The following is a 21,607-nucleotide window of genomic DNA, read 5'->3' as shown; positions in this document are numbered from 1 at the left end:
TCTGACAGTAAGTCTGAAATATTAATGCCGTGTGCCCTGGAGAGTACCGTTCCTGCCATCTCATCATTAATGGATGGTCAAGACAACAATCAGGACCAGCGGAAAATGTCTAGACTCTGATCTGGGAGTGGATTTTTGTCTGGACATCCTGACTGCTGCTTAAGTGCAACCTACAATGGATTGCATAAAACAATAAGGTGACATGAAGACATATTTAATCTTCTTCATGCCATTTGAAGACAGAGATCCAATTGATGTTCATAACATAAAGATAGATGTATTTTGCTGCCCTGTCTCTGCAACCTTTAACATTATGTATTGGCACTTTTTCTACATTCAACTGTGTGATAAATCACTTGCATAAGTAAAGTCAGAGACTCTACTTCAATATTGATAGCTATGGCTTCAAGGATGTACAGATCCTCTAGACACTTTACTCTAAATTTCTCCATTCTATCTTTTAATTAACTAAAACCCCTTTCATTTCTAACCTTTCTGCCTTCTTTCATTTCTGCTCCTAGTACAAGTCTGCCCTCCCACACATTTTCCCATGGACCATCCCTTACGAAAGCACCCAAATCAATAACCTACAATTGCCAAGACTTTCGCTTGATTATAATTTATAGAGCCAAAATCAATACAAATATCTGTAATGCCAAATGTTCACCCAGGTTGTTTTGTAAGAATACTTCATGAGACACTCTGTAGATTTTCAGAAGGAACCTGTCCCATTTTGAAACTTGCTAATTCTCGTCAGGCAAATCAACTGCAATCACTTTAGGTATAGCTGTCACATAATTATGGTGGTTACTGACAGTACGCACGTACAAGCATGTACTTAGTATGCAGTGCAGCTGACATATTGGGATGTAACAGTTTTACCCAGGGTACAGGGCACAAATGGGATAGCTGGTACAACATTAATTACGCAGGTTTTACGCAACATTCCTGTACAAGCACAAAGAGGCACAGTATGGGGGATACATGAATGAATCGTATAATATTCTACATGGAATGAATTTGGATAGGCGTAGCCTCCAGTTTCACTGGTCAGGAGTATAATTCTCAATGAAATGAAGCTTATCGAAATACCTTTGAGCCTGAGAAAGCTACTTTCAATTTTCAAGAAGCAAAGCAGCTAATTGTCTAGATGAAGTAGTCTCACACACTTTTCCCTACAGCATTACTGAAGTCAAGCAACTAACAGATAATGATGCAATCTATAATGCACTAGGAAGAATGCTGCATATGCATGCATTGATTCCAGGGCAGCAAATGCCAAAGATGCTAGAAACTGTACTGTACATGTAGGGCAATTACTGTAAGTAGGTAAGATGACTCATGGCTATGTATAAACATATACATAGATAAACACATACATAGATATACAGCAGGTGCTCAAATTTCAAATGTAAGCAATAACTCTTCCTTCATGCCTCTTCTTTACCCAAATCCCAGTTGATTATAAAATTCATTAAAATGGATCTTCCATTTGACATCTTAGAGTAAAACCTATTGGAAGGGGTCTCATCCTCCATCAGATCTGAAAAAATCAATGACTCTGGAAGATTCTAGAAAGGCTCGTGGTTCAATAAATGTTGTTTCCATCAGGTTATATGCCCCCCCCCCCTTCAGGGAGACAAAGATTACTAGATTGCAGATGTCATTACAAGTCTGACGTCACCCAACTGTATCTGTATTCTGTGCGGCCTAAAAGCAATAAAACAGCTCGATAATTCAGCTACACTGAAAATTACATATGGGGGAGGAGGGGACCATTCTGTAATGCTTGGTCAGCACAGGACAGCTTGGGTGATGACTCACTATGCCGCTACTAGAATATATGGCTCCCTGTAAAGTAAAAAAAAGGTACAATTTTCTAGCATACATTTTTCAGTAACAGGAATAATGTCTTTACTGTATTTGAACAGGACTCAGAGTTTAGTGACATTTGAGATTTGTCAGGTTCTGCAAGCTGCATGAAATTTTGCAACTGTATCAAGTTTGAATTTCAGATGTTTTTCATATGTAAAGATCTATGCGGCTTTCACTGAAGTCTTTCTTAAGAAAAATGAAACTCCTCCTGTTTGTTCCAGAAATGTCACCTACATCAGATAATATGACTTGTCTGTAGTAGGTAATCTATGAGCCACGGCCATCCAAACAACCCATGCTCTGAAGGACAGGACTATGCCTTAAGTTAAGGCAGCTTACTGCCATGAAAGCCATGTTTTTTAAGATTAGAAGTATGTTAAATGACTGGTTACATTATATGTATCAGCTTTCTGTTTTATCTGCTAAATATGTCTTAAACAAATGGCTGTATTACCGGTTCCACCCAACTGACTCTTATGATGCCAGAAAATAAAAATTTAATCACATACTATACAGATAAATATACTGAACTGAAACTATACAGATAAATACTGTGAAGTTTATGAGGCTTCCACAGCTGACATGCTGAGAAGTATCCTTGCTGTGATAGCAAGTAAAGAATATGTTATGGTAGACAGCATAACAGGTTTATTATATCATTAATAATGTTTTAGGTATAGTTATGCTTGATAAAACAAGCTTTATGTTATGGGCCATAAGTCACAGATTGTTCACATGTTTGTGCAATAAATGAAACACGATTTAGTAAATAATGACTTCTTATTGCTACTTGGAATGTTTTTGTTGATCCAGGTCAAGGTCCATACCTGTAATGTATAAATGTATCAATATGCTGTTCTTGTAGAGGAAGCTGAAAGTACAAAATGTACAAGGTATGGTAGTCTATGTCAGTTGTCTATGCTTAGACTTGTTAACATGCCTTAGTTCAGCTTATCCAGTGAGGCACAACACATTTATGTATGAGTGGTTGGACTTTACCTGTAAACTAGAGCGAGAATGTTGAGCATGGTGGCGACATCCGGGTGGTCGTGACCTGACGTCTTCTCCAGATCCTCCAGCGCCTGCTTACACAGCGGCACGGCCACCTCGTACCGGCCCTGCGAGGCGTACTGGATCACCAGGTTGTGCAGCGTTCTCAACCGCGCCGGGATCTCGTACCCGCCTTGCTGTGCCGCCGCAGCCGCGCTGCTCATCTGTGGGGAGACTGCAGGGAGGGGAAGAGCCCAAAGGTTAGGGCCTGGCCCCATAGAGGGACGCAAAACAGAACAAAAAAAAAGTTAACTTTTGGAAGGAAGCAAAAATGAAAAGAAAACATAAATGCAAAGCAGGGAAGAAAAAAACCTATGATCTGGAATCTTCAAACCTTAAAAAAAATAAAGAAAAATTGGCATATAAAAGTACTAAACCTATTAGACTCATCTTTTCATAGATATCATTTAATGATTTAAAAATATTGAGGAACAATATCAATTTTTGGAGTTTGAAGCGAGTGAGTTAGTATGGTTCACACATAAGAGTATGCTGTCCTACAAGCCAGACACAGTGCATAAGGCATAATATGACAGGCTATCCTCTGCCTAGAATGCTGTTTTCTACAAGGAATTTTGCTATAACATCAGGTGTTTAATTCTTTTGTCCTGTAACAATATTATCCATGGGACAACTAATTTGATATCCCATGGGATAACTACTTTGATAGTATATCAAATTAAAAAGAGAATTTTTTGGAGCACACAGGAATTCTGACCCTTCAACTTTGAACCCACCTCCTCCTGCTTGGGAATCTTCACTTTCATCTGGGAACAGGTCATCTAGTGTTTGACTCGAGGCCTCTGATTGGTCATCATCCTGTAAGACAGAAATATCAGAACCAATCATTGATGGTATACCACACTCTCCTGCTATTTTTAAACAAAACCTATATCATTAAACAATAAACCACCATTTTCTTTTGCCTGTTGATAGATCTTTCACATAGATGATCATTCCTGAGAACTCTGCCTACGTTTCCATCCCCCACTTCCTCATCTGCAAAGGGTATGTCCTCCTCTTCCAAAAAAGTCAGCATGATGTTTGCCGGGGGTGCATTCTGCACCAGACACGACATGATTCAAACAGTATGGCAGGTTGTTAGGGGGAAGAACAGCCTTATTTCAGCCTCGGTTCAATATGTGCATGACAGAGACACATGCTTGGGCCAGGCCACACAAGACTGCAGGAGGACAGAGGAATGCAATTTCTCCAGGAAAATTTAATTAAAGTGCCGATACTTGATCAATATTTCAGTGGCGTTTCAGCCAGCTGTATAGGTAAAGGTAATGATCCCTACACCCTTCCTGAGCAAACCTGGATGATCATTGGCGACACACTAGAGGGTGGGGGTGCAAGTAGACAATAGCAATCTCATTTGCTTGGACAATAATTAGATAGAGCCTGCCTTATTCCTGCTCCTGCACCGGCAAATTTCTTATGGGAGTGTGGGCGATTGAGGTAAGTGCATTTTATCGCGGCATTACTCATGCTTGCTTCATTACGGAGTGGGGCCATAAGGTTGGAATTATATGGGCTTACCATCCAGACTTGTAATTAGTTAGGGACATGTGCAATATTCAGTTGCATAGGGGTCATACACATAGAGACAATAAAACTTTTCCATGAAAATTCACAATGGAAATTTCAAGATGCTTAAAGACCCTTGAGATTATTTCAAAAGATTGCACTGTGAAATAGCCTTTACTGTGAACCATGTATTCAGGACCCAATATACATGGTAAGAACTGAAGCGATATTATCATTTTTAGTATCATTGGTTAGCAAATTTTCAATACATAATGATCACATAGCTACAAATTACAATATCAAGATTTACATATTTCCACATCCAGCTGTCTATAATGAAGTCTTTAACAACTCTACGGAATGAATACTTTTGAGCAATTGTATAGGGGTGAGAACCCTGGAACCCCTGCTTCCATGCCCAATCTAAATTTCTGGGCACTTGCCAGGATCCTGATATAATGCAAAACCTTTCAGTTCTGAGGCAAAAGCCTGCTGCAGTGGAATGAGGGTTAATGTGTCTCCTTGTCTGGACCAGCCCACTCTGCTGCTTTGCATGTCAGCTGACATCAATGCAACACAGTTGCTCAGTCGGTACTGAAACTGACATGATCTTTCCAGACGACGCATTTGAAGATCCCCAAAATCATAGGACTGTGCTGTAATATTTCTATATGAGGAAAATGTGAGTGGGTTGATGAGCATGCTTATTAATAAAGTACTCACTGTGGGTGTCTTGTCTTCATCATACTGTTTGAGAGAGTTCATGAACTCCAGCTGTTTCTTCTCCTCTTCCAGCTGGGCCACGTTCTGCTCGCTCATCTGCAGTTTCTGCTGCGTGTTGGCCAGCTCGTCCCGCAGCCAGGCGTTCTCCTGGCACAGCCGCCGCACCTGCGCACGCAGCTTCTGCTTCTCAGACTCCACTGCATTCAGGTGGTTGGCAAGGGCAACCATCACCTGCAAGGACATGCTTGTTAGTCTTCACTTCTGCTATTGCAGTAAACTGTGTCAAGGCATCAAATGCAATGTGAACAGCATTCAACGATCAACAAGCAAAAGCATTTAAAGAGCAGAAAATAAAGACTGAATGTTTTATGACTGTAGTAGATGATGATGGCTGATGTGGTCATAAACCTGAAGAATAATTTCAAAGCTTCAGCAATTCCTGCATTTGGGTCCCCCTTTTTTAAAGACCTAAGACAGGTCAAGTTATTTTTCGAAATGCTAAGACCTATCTACCACCAAAATTTTCAAAAATTCATCATCATCTTGTTCAGTAACAAACAAAAAAAAGAAACAAACCAAGTAACAAGCTAACCAACCAACACTGTCAAAAACATAACCTCCTTTGTAGAAGTATAAATATCTATACCACAGCATAGTCAGAGAGATTATACTGCATCTGAGAGATAAAAATATCTTGTATTTCTTGTTCTTTATGTAAAGACAAGATAGCAAAACAAGAAATTTCCATGCCAAGAAAGCCTCTTCTTACAGCACAGATGACACATGTACAAGGCTATCAATCCCAATTGCTCATGCACAGCCGGAAACCTATTACTTTTAATTTCATTCTAGTGCCCAATTTCCTTTCTCATTTTGCCTACACTCCATTTCAATTGACCCTAATGTCCATGCTTTTTGTATCAATTGTCTGAAACCTCTTGTAATGTATGGCACAAACCATGATGCTAACGAAACAAAGACACTTCAAAAATGCTTTTTTGAAACAATATGATAGTCATATATCTTTCTTTCATCATCAACATTGATCTGGAGGACAAAAAAATCAACAGGCAATGTCTGTCAAACACAAATTATTCCACACTGGAGGTGAGGACAGAACAATTTGGTGAGTAACTTCCATAATGGCACATACCGGTGCTGATTTCCGGGGTTATGGAAAGGTAATGTTGAGCCATGCCCGAATCCTCACCATACCAGTAAATTGCTGAACTAAATTTGACGGCACAGACAACTCCATACTGTATGTTAAAGGTTTTACTGTGACAGAAAATCAATATTGAAATACATTCCATTTTTCATCTGTTCGAAGCCGTTTTTTTGCGACTAAAGGTGTCGCAAAAATGTCACGAAGGATCAGAAAGATCCACAGCAATGCATAAATGGGGCACTGTGACCTGCACTATGCATATGCATCAGGTGAAAGTGCTCACAGCAGAGCGAAGGAGGCTGCAAAACAATCAGCACATAAGGTCACGTGAACTGGTCAAAGCCAAGTTACATGCCCAAGCAGTAGAGGCCATTAAGGACGACAATGCCAGAATGTTTGCAGCCATGCAAGGCCTTTGGTTCAGTTGCAGATCACCGCTCACAATACATTCCATTATTTATTAATTAATGGCAAGATGCTTGTCAAACCTTTAAACTAGGTCAAAGTCTCTCTATAACTGAAGCTGAAGCTTTACCTGTACTGCTATATAATACCGAGACAAGGGGCTCACAGAGCAGCTAGCCAGCAAGACAGACAGATGGCACTGAAAGCAGCTGAGGTGTATAGTCGGCTATTTCCATTCAAATTATATCAGCAACAAAAACCTGTACAAGATGTGCAAAACTTATCCACTATAGGACAAAGTACACCGTTGCAGATGGAACCCTTTTGGTCATATCTTATGCATGCCTGATTCCTTGCCTACACCCAAGGCACTCAACTGTCTACTTTACCTTTGCCAAAAAAAATGACACCTAGGATGGGTAGCCCTGCAAAGGCCTTCTAGACTGATTGCCTGATTGACAACGTAAAACTGCACTGCTATCAGAACGTCAAGATGGCACCATACATGCTAAAATGGCGGCAGGACCTGGCAATAGACAAGGCACAATGGGGAAGTGCAGGAATATTAATGAGGACACAAACTTATTTGGTGTGCCAATAACTTAGTTTTTGATGGATGAGAACTGTACATTTGCAACAATTATTATTATTCCAAGCTGTTTTACTTGACAAACATGTAAAAAAAAAGGAATACATCTTAGGATTCTCCACAATAGTTTACAGTTACTGTTGTATATCTACTTTTATAGTACTTAATAAAAGGCCAAAAGCACTCACAGTCACAATATCAAAAGACCAGAAAGTTTAGTCCAACTTTTCTTTGACAGGAAAGCTGTGATTAACACCACCTTTTCAGTACCAAGGAAAGCACCATCACTATAAAACCCTTTTCAGAAGCTTTCCGTGACTTTGTGGGATTTTTGCCCTTGTCATGCTGCATCTAATGATTTGCCATGTTCTAATAATTACAAGGCTTTTTAATCAGTTAATGGGGGAAAAGAGAGATCAGGAAGTCCATTTTATTATATCCTATGAAAGTGTTCTCGGTAAGAAGACTAAGAAATGCCTTTTAGCTGCCTCCAAAAGGAATACCATTACTGCAGCTACAGAAGCAAATTACTACCTGTGACTGATTATAAGATATTCATGCCTTACCTTCTAACCTTTTCACTGGCAGCTGTTTCATATTACATGAAAGGAGAAATCATCTATATTTCATTGATACCCTATATGTGTAGCCTGTCTTTCTACTGTGATATGACTGAACAGACATTTGAACAAATCCAACATCAACAATTTTTTTACATCTGTCTAAAACATCATGTTCTCAATGTTCATCAAGGAGTTACCTACTGATCTTTTATTCAGATCAGTCTTCTGCACTGTAAGAATTACATGTATATACAGACACAGGAGAGTATGCACTGCGCTGGATAAATCTAAATTGTCGACACCGTAAGAGATTTTAAAGATTATCTAATCCATGGTGCATTACGCTACAGCCACATCATCTTTTAAGCCATTAACTAACCTTTCAACCTTCACAAATATTTTCATCTTCATCTGTTACCATGGTAACGTCAATTCCCATTAGGTATTACTGGCCAATATGTGGATGTTGGCAAGCCTACCCGTCTCATCTCCATGAAAGCTGAGATGCCATTAACACTTATCCTGCCATGTGGATGCTGGAACAGACATAAATAAGATCACCAAGAATATACTCGATCTACTCACCCAAAACAGCCCAAAGAAACCTCCCTCATCCATGCTCCCTTCTATAATTCCAACCATGGCTGACGGATGTTTAGAATTTCCTTACAACAGACACAGACTCCAGGAAAGGAAATATCAAATATGCAAGCTTCCAGTTTCTCTCGAGGCAACCGAGTCCCAAATGCGAGATTGATCTTGTGGAGTCTGCTTACATCTCACGTTCCTTCACCTGGCAGTCTTTTATAGATTGCTGTAAGTGTCATAAAGCTGCCCTGCAAGCTTACTGCAACACTGCTGCCTGCTGCGCCTTGTGTGTTTCACCAAGATAACAGTAAAGCTCTACTGCACCCGTCCTTATCAGCACAACAACAGCGTCTAAGCCTAAATCACTGCTTGGAATGATTGCTGCTTGCTTGTAGGAACATTCAACTATATAAAACTCTAAGAATAGATGTTATTACCTACAAAATGTCATCAAAACTTTTTCACTTTCCATCATGAAGCATCTAACAAAAACTACCCTCTCATTTTCTGGAATATTCTGACAGAATGAGAAAGTAATTCCTGTATCCATGAGAGCTTTTCCTATTCTCAGAGATCCTCTGTCCATGATAATTACAATAGATATGTCAGAAGTCAGGGCCTACTAAAAATTCCTCCCATGTACAGGACTCCAATTTGTGACATTGGTGATGTCATGATTGCGTGCACTGGCTATATTCCACATTGACTTTGTGGCACTGATGCTGAAATCACTACCTGGGCTCGAATCCTTTGACAGAAAGTAAGGCCATAAAATGTGAATTCTTCTTTATATCAAGGACATTTCTTGACAGTATTGGGCAATGATGCACATAAAAAGTTTCAACATTCCATTATTGATAGTACTGGTTTGCAAAATTATGTATATAAAACAAAATGTCTGTCTAGAGTGTGAGGTGTGATCAGACAGTGAATCAAAAATGAAAACCTAGTCTAGATTGTACAGCAGTATCAACTGACAACATGCTGTAGCTAGCTATGATTAAAGCTGCAGAACATTTCATCACTGAGCAAGGGCACAGTATTTATGTTATGACCACTAATGCCCCAAGAAGATTTGTAGACAGCAATAAACGTATATCTCAACCAAATGTCCCAGATAAGCGCTATGTAACCATGGCAACAGAGCTTTAATCAATGCTAAGGTACGTGCTGGGAATAATGTTGCTACAGACTCCGCAGAGACTTCGCAAGACATAATCAGGACCCTGCGTTCTACAGAGCCGATTTCTAGGCTTACGTTGCACTTTCCTAAAAGTTATCTTAAACAAATACAGATGTCCTAGTCCAATATATACTGTAATTAACCTGAACCTTGAATTGCTTCCACTCCTATGAAAAGAAGTTACTTTTTTATCCAGACTAGCAACATACAAGGAATTTCAGCAATGGAAAAAATAAGTTTAGAGGCATCCAAAACTCCTTTCCTTCTTGTATCTTTGATTTCATTTGGTGTTGACAGGATGAATGAGAGCAGGCGATATTTTTCTCCTGGTGTAACAGGTAAACAATGAAGCCAAGCAGCGTTCCCGCCAGGCATACGTCTTTACGTCTTTGGACGCATTTTTTTCTGGAAAGACGCACTCGTCTCAGCTGAATGCGTCCATAAAAAATCTGAAAGAAAGGCTGACCTGTACCACCAGTGTACAAAATGTATCTGGAATCTTTTTTAAAATCTGTCTTTATACGAAAGAATCCTACCTTTACAATTTATACTTCAAATTGTTCACTTTCCGGTCATCCCAGTAGTCTGGGCATGGGGCGGAGCGCGGCACGTTTTACAACTAGCGGACCCATGTACGACACACCCAGCCACGCACCAGTCTGAGCTGTTCGTTGCGCAATGTAATTTTTTGTAGTCCGTGAAATACGTCTGACAGTCAGCATTCTTTAACAATCGAAGAAATCTTATGCAGATTTTATATTCTGATATTAACATGATACTTACTTGTCCTCAGTTTCACGTATTTGTTAAAGATTTGTGGGTAATACTAGTATTGAACAAACAAACTGCTCTGCGCCAGTGCTGCACATCTCAACAAAAGTTCTCACACTGTGGGCAGTTGATTGGCAGTCGGTATCTTTGACAACAGGCCGCTAGCGCCAAGCAGTCTTGATTGGCCACCAGGTCCAAATCCAATCATCTTAATAACCAATCAGTGTTTGATAAATGTAATGTTACACTCTGTCATTGGTCACACAAAAAAAAAAGTTACCGAGTATTAGCGCACGTGACGTTGGTAGCCGCCCGTGTCGTCTGGCAACTTGAGTTTCTTCCCTAGCTGCTAACAATTTACTATTAACGTTAAAGTTTCCCCATTTATCCAAGCTAAAAAAACGGTGCGCGGTAAATAAGTGAAGAATCCAAAACTATACACTTTATTTCTTATTAACAAAATTTCTTTTGTTTCAAAAAGACAAAATTTGCGGCAGAAAAGGGGCCGCAATTTAATATTGTTGTCAAGCGTCGATCGAGTCGGCTGTGCACTCCGTGGCACATGGCGCGGCACGCCCCCCTCCCCAGACGGACCGTCGATCGCAGCGCCCAGCACGTTGGGACGTCTTTCTGGCTACTGCTTCAAGGCTACACCGGCACTGATCACTGCCAAAGAGGCAGCAGATCGTCCTCCTCGAGTAATGTATAACGTTCTTGATCTATTTAAAAAGAAATCCAGCCAAAGATTTCACGCCGAAATCGGGGTTACCTGAGGTCGCAGGAAACAAACGCACGCTCGTGGAAAATGACGGCAAGGCCTTGTAAAACCCCACCGATTCGAAAAATTTGAGTAAAATCATCGGGCAAAATAAAAAAAAACACAAAGTATGATGGCGCCATTATTTTATCGTCTCGGAAATTTTTTTGATGCGGGAGGGCGCAACATCGACCGCACGAGGTAACGTTAAACATTTTTTTATTCAATGACGGAAAAAAATTGGCAGAATTTTTCCACGGACTGACGAACAGGCTAGAGTCCTGTTTCGAAGCATCAAAAATCCAAAATTTTCATATAGATATGTCTGGACAAATAATACCCGGGCCAGATCACGGAAGGCTGATTCCCTGTGCTTATAGTTTTTGTTAATATAACGTATTTTGATGAAGAGGGTGGTCGTCGACAACTGAAATGGGAGTAAAAGAGGCAACCGACATCCAATCTCAAGTGCATGATTATCCTCTCAAATTGCAGGAAATTGTGTTCTAGAGGGTTTGAAAATCCAAATTTTCCCGGGGGAGCATGCCCCCGGACCCCCCTAGAATGCGAGCGCCTGCGGCGCTCGTCTCGCGCCTCCGGCGCTCATTACGCCCCTCCCAAATATTTGGACGCATACCTTCAAAAACCTGGCGGGAACGCTGAAGCCAAGGCACGAAAAATATCTGGTATTATTTTTCTCTTTCCTCCCATTACATTTACAGGCCAAGAGATCACATTTGATTTATGCCACAGTCACAGTGCAGTGGCCAACCATTCATTCTGCGGCCGACAGCCACCCAATATGCCCAATTTAAAGCCGTGCATGTTATCATTATGAATGATTTCTACAGCACACGGTTCAATGTCAAACCAAGATGGCAGACTAATGAGACAACTGCCCAATCATAAATCAGCTTCGTACTGGACCATAAACAAGCAGCACTGCGCAAAATGCACGTCACAAGCACGTGATGGGATTGCGCCACGGTCAGGTGATTTCATATCGTGTGCAAAATCAAAGCCTGGAATGGTGAACAGAATACAAAATGGCATCCAGGTTTTGTGACTTGAATCCAAAATCCCCTCTCCTGCCACGTGACAGGTAGTTTATCAAATATTCATGGCAGCTATTGAGCGGGGACGCCTCTATGGGTTTCAAGGTCTGCAGAAGGAAATGCCAATGTACAACTGCCCTTTTACTGCACCATTGCACGCAATACTGGCAATTGAACATTTGCAGTAACAGTCAAGATCTTCATATACTATTCTAGGCCAACACATTTTGTCGTATACTGAAAGGTTTCATGATACCGACATGGTCTCACGGTCCAGTTCTGTCCAAGCCAATCTACTTGAGATGCTACAAAGCATCTGAAGAAAAACAGCCATCAACGTCACATCCTGACACCACTGGAGATCAGTTCTCTCCAGTGGTGAAACTGTTGCATACTGATCAATGAACGAGGCAATGGAGATGGGCATGCAATTTGTATGCGCAGTGAAGTAGGATCAGCCTGTACTGACATACTTCTAGGGATGCCCACACACACTTACCAGAATACTAACTAGGTATCACTGAGGTGTACAGTAATTGTAATTACTGTAAATTAATAAACACACTGATCACTTGTACTTGCACTTGCCTTGTATCTTAAGAACATGTTCAAGAGAAGTAACATATCAAAGGAAGCAAGTGAGGTCTATAGTACTAATTTGTCAGGTAGTATCACTTTTCAATTTCCAGACAACACCAACGCCACATAAAAGGCACAAATCATTATCAAGATAGCTTTTATCACACGTGAAAAGTGGCTGTGTGATACATGTATACAACTCATCAACAGATACATGTAATACAGTAAAACAAAATTGTTTTGATCTCAACATATCACCGATGATTGCCTATATCACTACTTGTCGATCTCCAATCGTTACATGACAGAATTGTGCAAGTTGCCTTACCTGTGCCTCTCCCAGGCCCAGTTCTATCTGTTCCAGTGATTTCCTGATGATGGCCGCCTTCTCCTCCACCAGGTTGGAGTCCACTCCTTCCTTCTTGATGGACTTAAGCGACTCCAACAAGGAGCCCAGGATGCCATTGTGCTCTGATTTCAGAGTCTCTAAGCCTTTCGTTACAGTCTTTGTGTCCGTTAAAAGTTCCTCCTGTGAAATGGTAGTATTTGTTGTCATCTTCATCCCGAGCAGCTCTGCAGGGTCAAGAATAGAAAAACAGTGAGTTTAAAATTGCTACTGTGGATAAACACAAACACAAGTTTGGGACATATCACACGGATCACTCTCCTGTTTAACGTCAAACTATATGAATATGCTGCATTCTATCTTAGGAACACAATTGACATGCGTAGCAAGAAATACTGGCATGATAGCATATCCTTCTAAATGATGGTTCTTTTGTTGGCAGGATAGTATTCTTTGCAAGCTTCTTCATCGATTTTGAGAGAAAAGGCAGATGGACTGGTTCCACACTTTGAACTGCCTGTGCAGTGTATGCTAATCATGTTGCCTTGGCATATCTTAATTGGCACTTTTCTCCAGAGTCCAACAGCAAACTTTTATCTTAATATGATACATCATAAGTAAACACTGTCAATGATTCAGCAAAATAGCTCTATCCATCCATATGTTTAATCCATACAACACAAACTAGGCAGTCTTCATCGATGAATAAGACAACTGGAACTATCCTGTCCTAATTTACCAACCTACATAATTACAGGTCAGCAGTATGACTTCTGGCAATAATACCAGTAATAACTCCAATGCCCCTATATCCATTACCATATACATGGTGGTTTACTGGCACTAAAAATGAAAAAAAAAAAGAAACACTGGACAATCAGCATACTTTACAATAAATACATGCCTAACAACAAACATACTAGGACTGTGTTGCTATTTCTGACCTCAGGGTTTCAAAATACAACCACAATGTTGGGAAATCACACACAATACACTATATTAGAGAACACTTTCAAATTGTAACCCATACACACATAACAAAGTTTTCATGTTCATTCCTGAAAAATGTTGCAACCAGAAACGGGAAGCATTACCGGTAGCATCAGAATTTACAGTGTGCAGGCTTCCTAATTGATGTTAGTACCAATTCATTCTGACAGATGGGGAGATATGGCAATGATCTACAATATGTAGACAAAATGATTTCTAAACACTTCATATGGAGTGTTGGAGTGTTTAGATACAAGCATCTCACTACATAAGTCTGACAGCATGATCAATTCCATCTTCCTCACTCTACAACTTACAAGGCAAAACTGACATACCAATACTAAAGAAAGGAAATTACATTTCATACAAACAACATACTCCACCATTAAAAATTTAAATAGATATTTCTCATGTCTTACCCAAGACAACAACCCCAGAAAGATGACTGATCATACCAAATCCGAAAAGTTTACTTCATTCAACTAAAAACAAGCAAACCTTTAGCTGGGTATGTTGATCTAGAGATGTCCCCTGGCACAGCAGCTTTTCTTTGACCACCTGCAGAAGGGTCTTTGCCAGAATGTTCTAGTTTTAGGCCAGGCAATCGTTCACGCGAATGAGGACAAATCTAACCGATTAGACAACAATTAGCCAGACCACTGAGGTACAAAATAGAGGGAAAATAATGCACCTTGTCCACAAACAAATTACACACCTAGCTTACCAAGCATTGAGGCCAACAGACAGAAAGGCACAGAGTTACAGTGATAAGAGATTCCAGCGACCAACAGTCTCAGGCACTGTTGTCTAAGCACAAGGATACACCTGTGTTCTACTCTTTCCCTCTCATGTTATATTATCACCCTTCCTCTAGATCAATAATAGTAACATATTGTACCTAAAACATGCTATCTTTACTACTTCCTTCCTATCATGTTAAACAGACATGAGCTTAAACTTAATACTGCAGTTAATTTCTGGTACAACATAATTGATAATTCTGCATTAAAATGTTATACAAATTTGTTTGAAATTTGCCAAGCATTACCTGATATGAACATGGCTACGCCCCAAATAACATCCCTGCCTGCTGGATGGAGCCATGCATATTCTAAAATCCCGTGCTTTAAATCCCCGGTGACAGGTCTGACGTTGGAGCCTCATTACCATAGTATTACCGTGCACGCACTTCTGCCATTCCACTTCAAAAACATCTCTCTCTTTTACGATTTACCTGCCGTCAAGGGCATAGATGCACTGACCCGTCTGATAAGGATCTCATCTATAACTTAATTTCCAAAGACTCAAGTACATCATATTGAAAATGCCATCACCTGACATTTCCTGAATTTGAGGTGTGGGTAAAAAAAATCAAGAACATTTTCTGAAATTTCCACCCAATGATACATTTCAGGACTAGAACACGCTTATTTGATTATCATATATCAATTTATAAAACAATGGGTATTATGATAGGTATTTATAAAATCATGATAGGTATAAGATATTGAATACATGGACAAGTACATGTACTAGTACTACAAAAATTCCAGAGCCCAGAGCCAGGTACTAGTACATACATGTATGCAAACATATCTAGCTGGATGAGTAATCATGTTATCCAGAAGTGTTCGACTACACAGGCTGTTGAACATAAAATATCATATAGTCAAGGTCCTTGTCGGCTATGATGGAACATCATTAGAACTAAAAGAACCCCCTTCTCCCCTAGAATGTTAAGTGTCTCGGTGAAAGCTTAACTCCCAATAAGTTGAGTAATTGATAAAGCCAGGACTAACATGTTATCAATAATTCAGGTGAAGGTATTCAGGTAACCATTAACATTCATGCAGTAACCTCTAGGTGCTCCCAAATAAGGCCAGGTATGGTAACATTTATCTTTACATTATACGAGTTCATCCTGCATGGCCACTTACAAAGAACAAACATATAGCACAGTACTGTATATATGAAGTACATTGTATTGAATAAAGAAGTGTATTGAATAAAGTTCTGTCTGACTAACCTATACTACATTCAAATTCTAAAAAAAAGCATTTGGTCCAGTATACTGTAAATGCATTAAAGTTCACGGGGATTAAATTTCGCGGTAGCGGGGAAAGGGACTTTTCGCGGTGGATTTAAGTTCGCGGTAACACCATAGACTGCAATCTAATACCATAATAGAAAAATGTTCGCGGTGATTTTAAGTTCGCGGTGAAGTGGTCACCGCAAAAACCGCGAACATTAATCCACCGCGAACATTTCTGCATTTACAGTACACCTCAAAATTTTATTTTTGTCACCTAGTAAGTATGGTTTTACCAGGAGAGAAATGGAAACTACAATAGGGATGATTTTCAGCAAATAACAGTTTTTACTCACTGAAGATTACAAATTCAATTGCTATGATTTTTGTTAGTTATACTCTCTATACTCTATGATATTAGTAGAGTCTAGTCATGTTCTTTTTTAATGAGAATATTCTAATTTCTAGCAATCTTTCAGCAGCACATATAACATGCTTCATAAGTACCAAATGCAACACCATGGAAAAAGTCAAACTCTAATCTACTATCTTGATCGATATGTCTGAAGCTGTATTGCCTTCCTGGAAGTCTGTGACTCACTCTGGAGTTGCTATTTGCATGTCATGTCCCAACAACATGACATCCTTTGGTCATCACTAACAGTAACATGTATGCTTGTTTCATACAATATCTGCTCTTTCACCTCTAACATAGTGTGAAAATAACATCACCAGGGCTCTGGCCTGCCCGAGATCAGATATCAAACCTAATGTCACCAAGATCACATACATGATGGACATGTGGCTAGTGATAAATTTGGAGCATCGAACATCCAAACTTGCATCGTTTTCCTCCAGTGGACAATCTGTTATCAAGACGTTCCCCTAATATCATGAAATTGTAAGAGAAAAAAGGGTAATTTTTATATTGAAATCCCAGATGTTTTCAAGATACTATATAAGCAATGGCTGTCCTCTTGTTTTGTAGCTTGGCATGCTGGGCAGCTGCAACTGTTATCCAGAAAACAAAGGGACCTTGTGCTGGGATGGAATAAGGATGGCAAACCTTCCTGATATGTGGGTTAGTTAGTTTGGTATGAAAATTAAATTCTTTCCAGTAAATTCTATGGTCATGACTAACATCTATTAGCTAAATCTATTGAGCATTCTTAGATGAAGGCGTAGTCAATTGATGTTTGCTGAAAATGATCTGCTGTTCTCAATATATCCAGCAGGTGGCATTATTCGAGTTAACCATTAAACCAGATATGTCTATCAATTATGAATAACTATCCACTTTTCTGCCAATGATTTTGTTAACTTGAATGTTAGAGACTGCCACTAACTGCTCATCACTTCTAGACTCATCAGTGCTAAGGTTACAGTACTCTGCAGAGTCAATAGGTCAGCATAAACCTTTTTCGTGTGTATCTGAAACTAAAAAATATGTTTCATAAATCTCTCACCATTCATGTGTACTGCAAAAAGATTGAAAACTTCAAATTGGACCTCAACAATCCTCTCAACACATCTGCCATTTATATAGCATTCAAAGTGCCCTACAAAGTGCTCAGACCAATTTGGTTTGAATGTTGTCCTGTTAGTCACAAAATACACAGGGAGGCTGCTCCATCACCCTTTGGACCTTAGACTAGTGAATGGTTCAGTCGCATGCTACCACTAGTACAGCATTATCTGTTATAAAGGGTTCAACAATGTCACATGTGACAAACATTTAAAAACAACTTCACAAATATTCACAGTTAACTTAACAAATATTGTTCAGCTCAGTGCACATAACTCACATGTGACCAGTCATGTTTTCATGTTGATACATGGACACATCCACGTTTCAGTGAAGTACACAGTACACACTGTCAAATCATCTAATTGTATGTGATCCACAATGTCCCTCATGATGGTAAGCTCCTTGACTAAAAAAAGACAGCACAAAAGTATTGCTTGTAATGCAGTTAGGTTTACATTTTACATCTCTTTCAACTGCTACTGGTGCCTAGTTCTACATTAGAAATCCTATCTTATGTAGGATTTGGTCAGAATCAGTATCCAGGCTAGCTCCACTTCATGCAAGAACGCAAGTAATTTGTTCTGAACAGAACCATTTCCCTACAAATCCCCAGATACCACTTAACAAAAGACTGGCAGATGATATCATGGGACAGCAACACAGGGCACAACCTGTCGCCTTGTGAGTCAAGTGACTCCTTCCATGTACCCGAGTCATGTAAAACTTTGAACATATTCAAAAGTCCAATGATAATATTCAACTTAAACATAGATGATCATTCAGTCTTCATATTTTGTGAGCAAATATACCATCTTACAGTGTTTCCTTATCATTCATAAGACAACTATTCAATAAAATTGGGATTATAATCATAATATGTACAATATGGTGTGAACAAATTAGTCACTTGTAATCAGAAACATTTCAGGTTAAGTACTTGTGAACCTATGGCTTATATCTCTACCTACACGCTAAAGTCAAAGTGTTTTTATGCAACAAAATATCTATGGCACTAATTTGGCAGTATTAATATTGATATACGTTGGTTTGAGAAAGGAAAATGACATCTACGTACGTGAGGTAAGAATGTGAGCAGCAGAATATAAAACAGGTGGCCAAATCCAGTCACTCTACAATAACAAGGTCTCCATGATATTTACATTGCCAGCTCCATGCCATTATCTCCATGTTTTGACCAAAGCAATTCTATTCAAGAACTTAACTGAAAAAAATATGTTACACACCTTATATCTGGAAAGTCACATGTACAAAATCAAATGGCAAGGAATGGCAATATGCAGTATATATAATTTGTTAATCCAAACATCTTTATTCTAATGATCTACAAAGAACAAATAGTAAACATGATGTACTTTGGACCTTCAACTGTCAAACCCTGTTTAGTTCACGCCCCCTCTTTGCTGAATTTGCTTCCCAGGCTACACATATGCCTAATATCCATGTTTTACTTCAGTTATGCCTTGTTCATTCATTATTAGATATCTTTCCACCAAATAGTTGTATTGGGTATTGTACACACAGGTTCTTCATTTCCACATCATGTTTTTTCTGTGTTTTTCACCATGTCTGTCCATAGCAGGTGTGCACGTTTTCTGTGCAAATAAATTACATAATGTATCACCAAATCTGTCTTGATAACCCAACCTCTTTATCCTACAAAACAACTAGCTCGCCTACAGGTAAAAATACCTGGCAAAATTCTACAGACAATGACTGAGACAGGGTCAATCAGGAGAAAACAGATGGTCCTAAGGAACTACACAATGATGTCATTTCAATAACAGTAAGTTACCTGCTATAAATTTGGTTGACAACTCGATTAAAATGCAGTGTCCCTCTGCAAAGTTACACATGGGTTCGGATACAGGCACGTGAATATAATAATTATAATGAAATCTGTAAATTTTCCACGCCCTGCCGCAAATCTGCGTTGTATAAAATTTTGCGAATCAGACGGTCATGTGACCATCCCATTGGTGTAAACATCTAGTTCAAATGCGAGACCGCCTACATCGCAGGTAATTCGTAAACTTTGTACAACCAAAAGATGTGCTTTTGTACAACCAATCATAATATACAGATATTCAAGGAAAGGTGTAGGAAGTCAACGACACAAAATTATTAAATGACTAAGCTAATCCTGCCAATAGGCAGGGGTATGATTTCCTCTTTCGAGACAGGTATCTTTTACTCACGTCACCAAACACAACGATAAACACATTTATCCGACTGCTCGAAGCACTGAAAGGTAAAATATGAGCAAGGACATATATCTGCCGAGAAGTACATGGCTTATCTGGGAAGATGTGGCCGTTTGATAGCGACCTGGCCGGACTTCAAATCAGCCAGCATCACACGTAGACGAAATCGCAGAGGTACTTCTGACAGTACATGATCACATTTCGGTCGACATAAATGGCATTTTAGCGCATTTTTCTGAAATATTACACGCATTTTACTCACCTATTAGTTTCTCTGGCGCCCGATAAATCTATCTACTGGTATCTCTGACTTATAGTGTTCATAATTTGTGCGAAATAAGGTGCGGTTTTCGTTGTCTTCGTCTGCAGTCCGCCATCGACACCGGAAAATGGCCGTCTTCGCTCCCAATATGCATTGCGGAGGATGACATCATCCCTTCAGGTCCGATTACACATGTAGGTGGGCGTGGCCTAGACCATATATCCAAATATTGACATAGGCATTGTTCGTGTTTCTATGTTTTAAAATCAGCACTGCTCTAGTTCTGAAGATTAAAAGATAAAATCTAAGAGTTACAAGAAAAAATTTACCCATAGATATCTGATTCATAAAGATAATATACTTTAGACAAGAAAACCTTAAGTAAAGAAAACCCTGACCAACAAAGCTGATTTTATATTTTCACAATCATAATTTTAAGGACTTTGAGGCCAATGTTTTCTTTAATTCTGCCTGGGTAATTTCCAACATTTCTCACAATAGCAATGGTGGGGGTAAACATTTACTACATTTCATATGAATATCTAATTGTAACTGCTAGGAATTGTTTTTCACAAAAAATATTGCCAAGAAATGATTCACATGAATATCTTTCTCATATTAGATCTAGCAAGGTCCATACAACAAACTGAACTGAACAAAAAAGCACACACACAGCAGGCTTTGGTAAAACCACTCATATTCAAATTTATTCCAAGGAACATAATGCCTACAGTGGGTCTATATTACATTGGCACAATTAAGACTTATCAGAAGAGGAACATTGGATGAGAGCTAATATACACAGGTTAAGGAGAAAGAGGAATTGTGACAGTAACTGTTATAATATCAGGAGGTAAAACTTGACTTGTCTACAAGTGAATCAACATACACACAACATAAATACACTCATTACATTTACTTGCCATGATTTTGTTAACGTTATATAATATCAGAATACACATAAGAATACATAGAGCTGCCAAAATTTATTATATCGAGCAAAAAAGCTAATTAAGAAGTAATATGTATGCTTAGATACAACCACTCAGAAATTATTCCATAATTAATAATACATGAAATTCACACTAATATCCTATCATAGTAGAAATGTGCTTCTAATGTGAGGACCAAATGAGAATAAAATATCCCTTCTTCCCTTTATAAAACTGTTGAACGTGACTTTATAGACTTCAAAACATTGGTAATAGTATACATTTTGTATCGCAATTGATCTCCCCAACACAACATTTTAGTGCTTCTGTTCTATATGGACGACACAGTCAACACTTACTTCTACACAGACTACACCACGCTAAGGACAGGGGATCCTTAGAGTGACATGCAGCATAAGCTGAACTGCATTGTCGTGATTTTCCCCCCCCCAAAATAAGCCA

General features: G+C 39.2%; 1 protein-coding gene across 20 annotated transcripts in view; it reads right to left on the bottom strand.

Annotated features, from left to right (window-relative positions):
- The window catches only part of LOC118415481 (kinesin light chain 1-like), a 40,618-nt gene extending 20,231 nt beyond the window's left edge, over positions 1 to 20,387 (bottom strand). For 16 of the 20 annotated variants that reach the window (XM_035820149.1, XM_035820289.1, XM_035820163.1 and 13 more), the window contains exons 1-5: positions 20,214 to 20,387; positions 13,165 to 13,409; positions 5,179 to 5,409; positions 3,663 to 3,744; positions 2,875 to 3,133 (exon numbers count right to left, since the gene is read on the bottom strand). In XM_035820149.1, coding sequence (XP_035676042.1) covers positions 2,875 to 3,133; positions 3,663 to 3,744; positions 5,179 to 5,409; positions 13,165 to 13,398 — 806 coding nt within the window. In that variant the 5' untranslated portion in view covers positions 13,399 to 13,409; positions 20,214 to 20,387. The remainder of the gene's footprint in view (positions 1 to 2,874; positions 3,134 to 3,662; positions 3,745 to 5,178; positions 5,410 to 13,164; positions 13,410 to 20,213) is intronic. The other 4 variants (XM_035820202.1, XM_035820209.1, XM_035820281.1 and 1 more) reach the window with 1 other exon arrangement.
- Between the last annotated feature and the right edge of the window lie 1,220 nt (positions 20,388 to 21,607).

The sequence above is a fragment of the Branchiostoma floridae genome, chromosome 1 (genome assembly GCF_000003815.2).
Source record: "Branchiostoma floridae strain S238N-H82 chromosome 1, Bfl_VNyyK, whole genome shotgun sequence".
NCBI classification, from domain to species: Eukaryota; Metazoa; Chordata; class Leptocardii; order Amphioxiformes; family Branchiostomatidae; genus Branchiostoma; species Branchiostoma floridae.
Note: the sequence above shows the minus strand (reverse complement) of the source record. Positions and strands in the feature narration are given on the sequence as shown.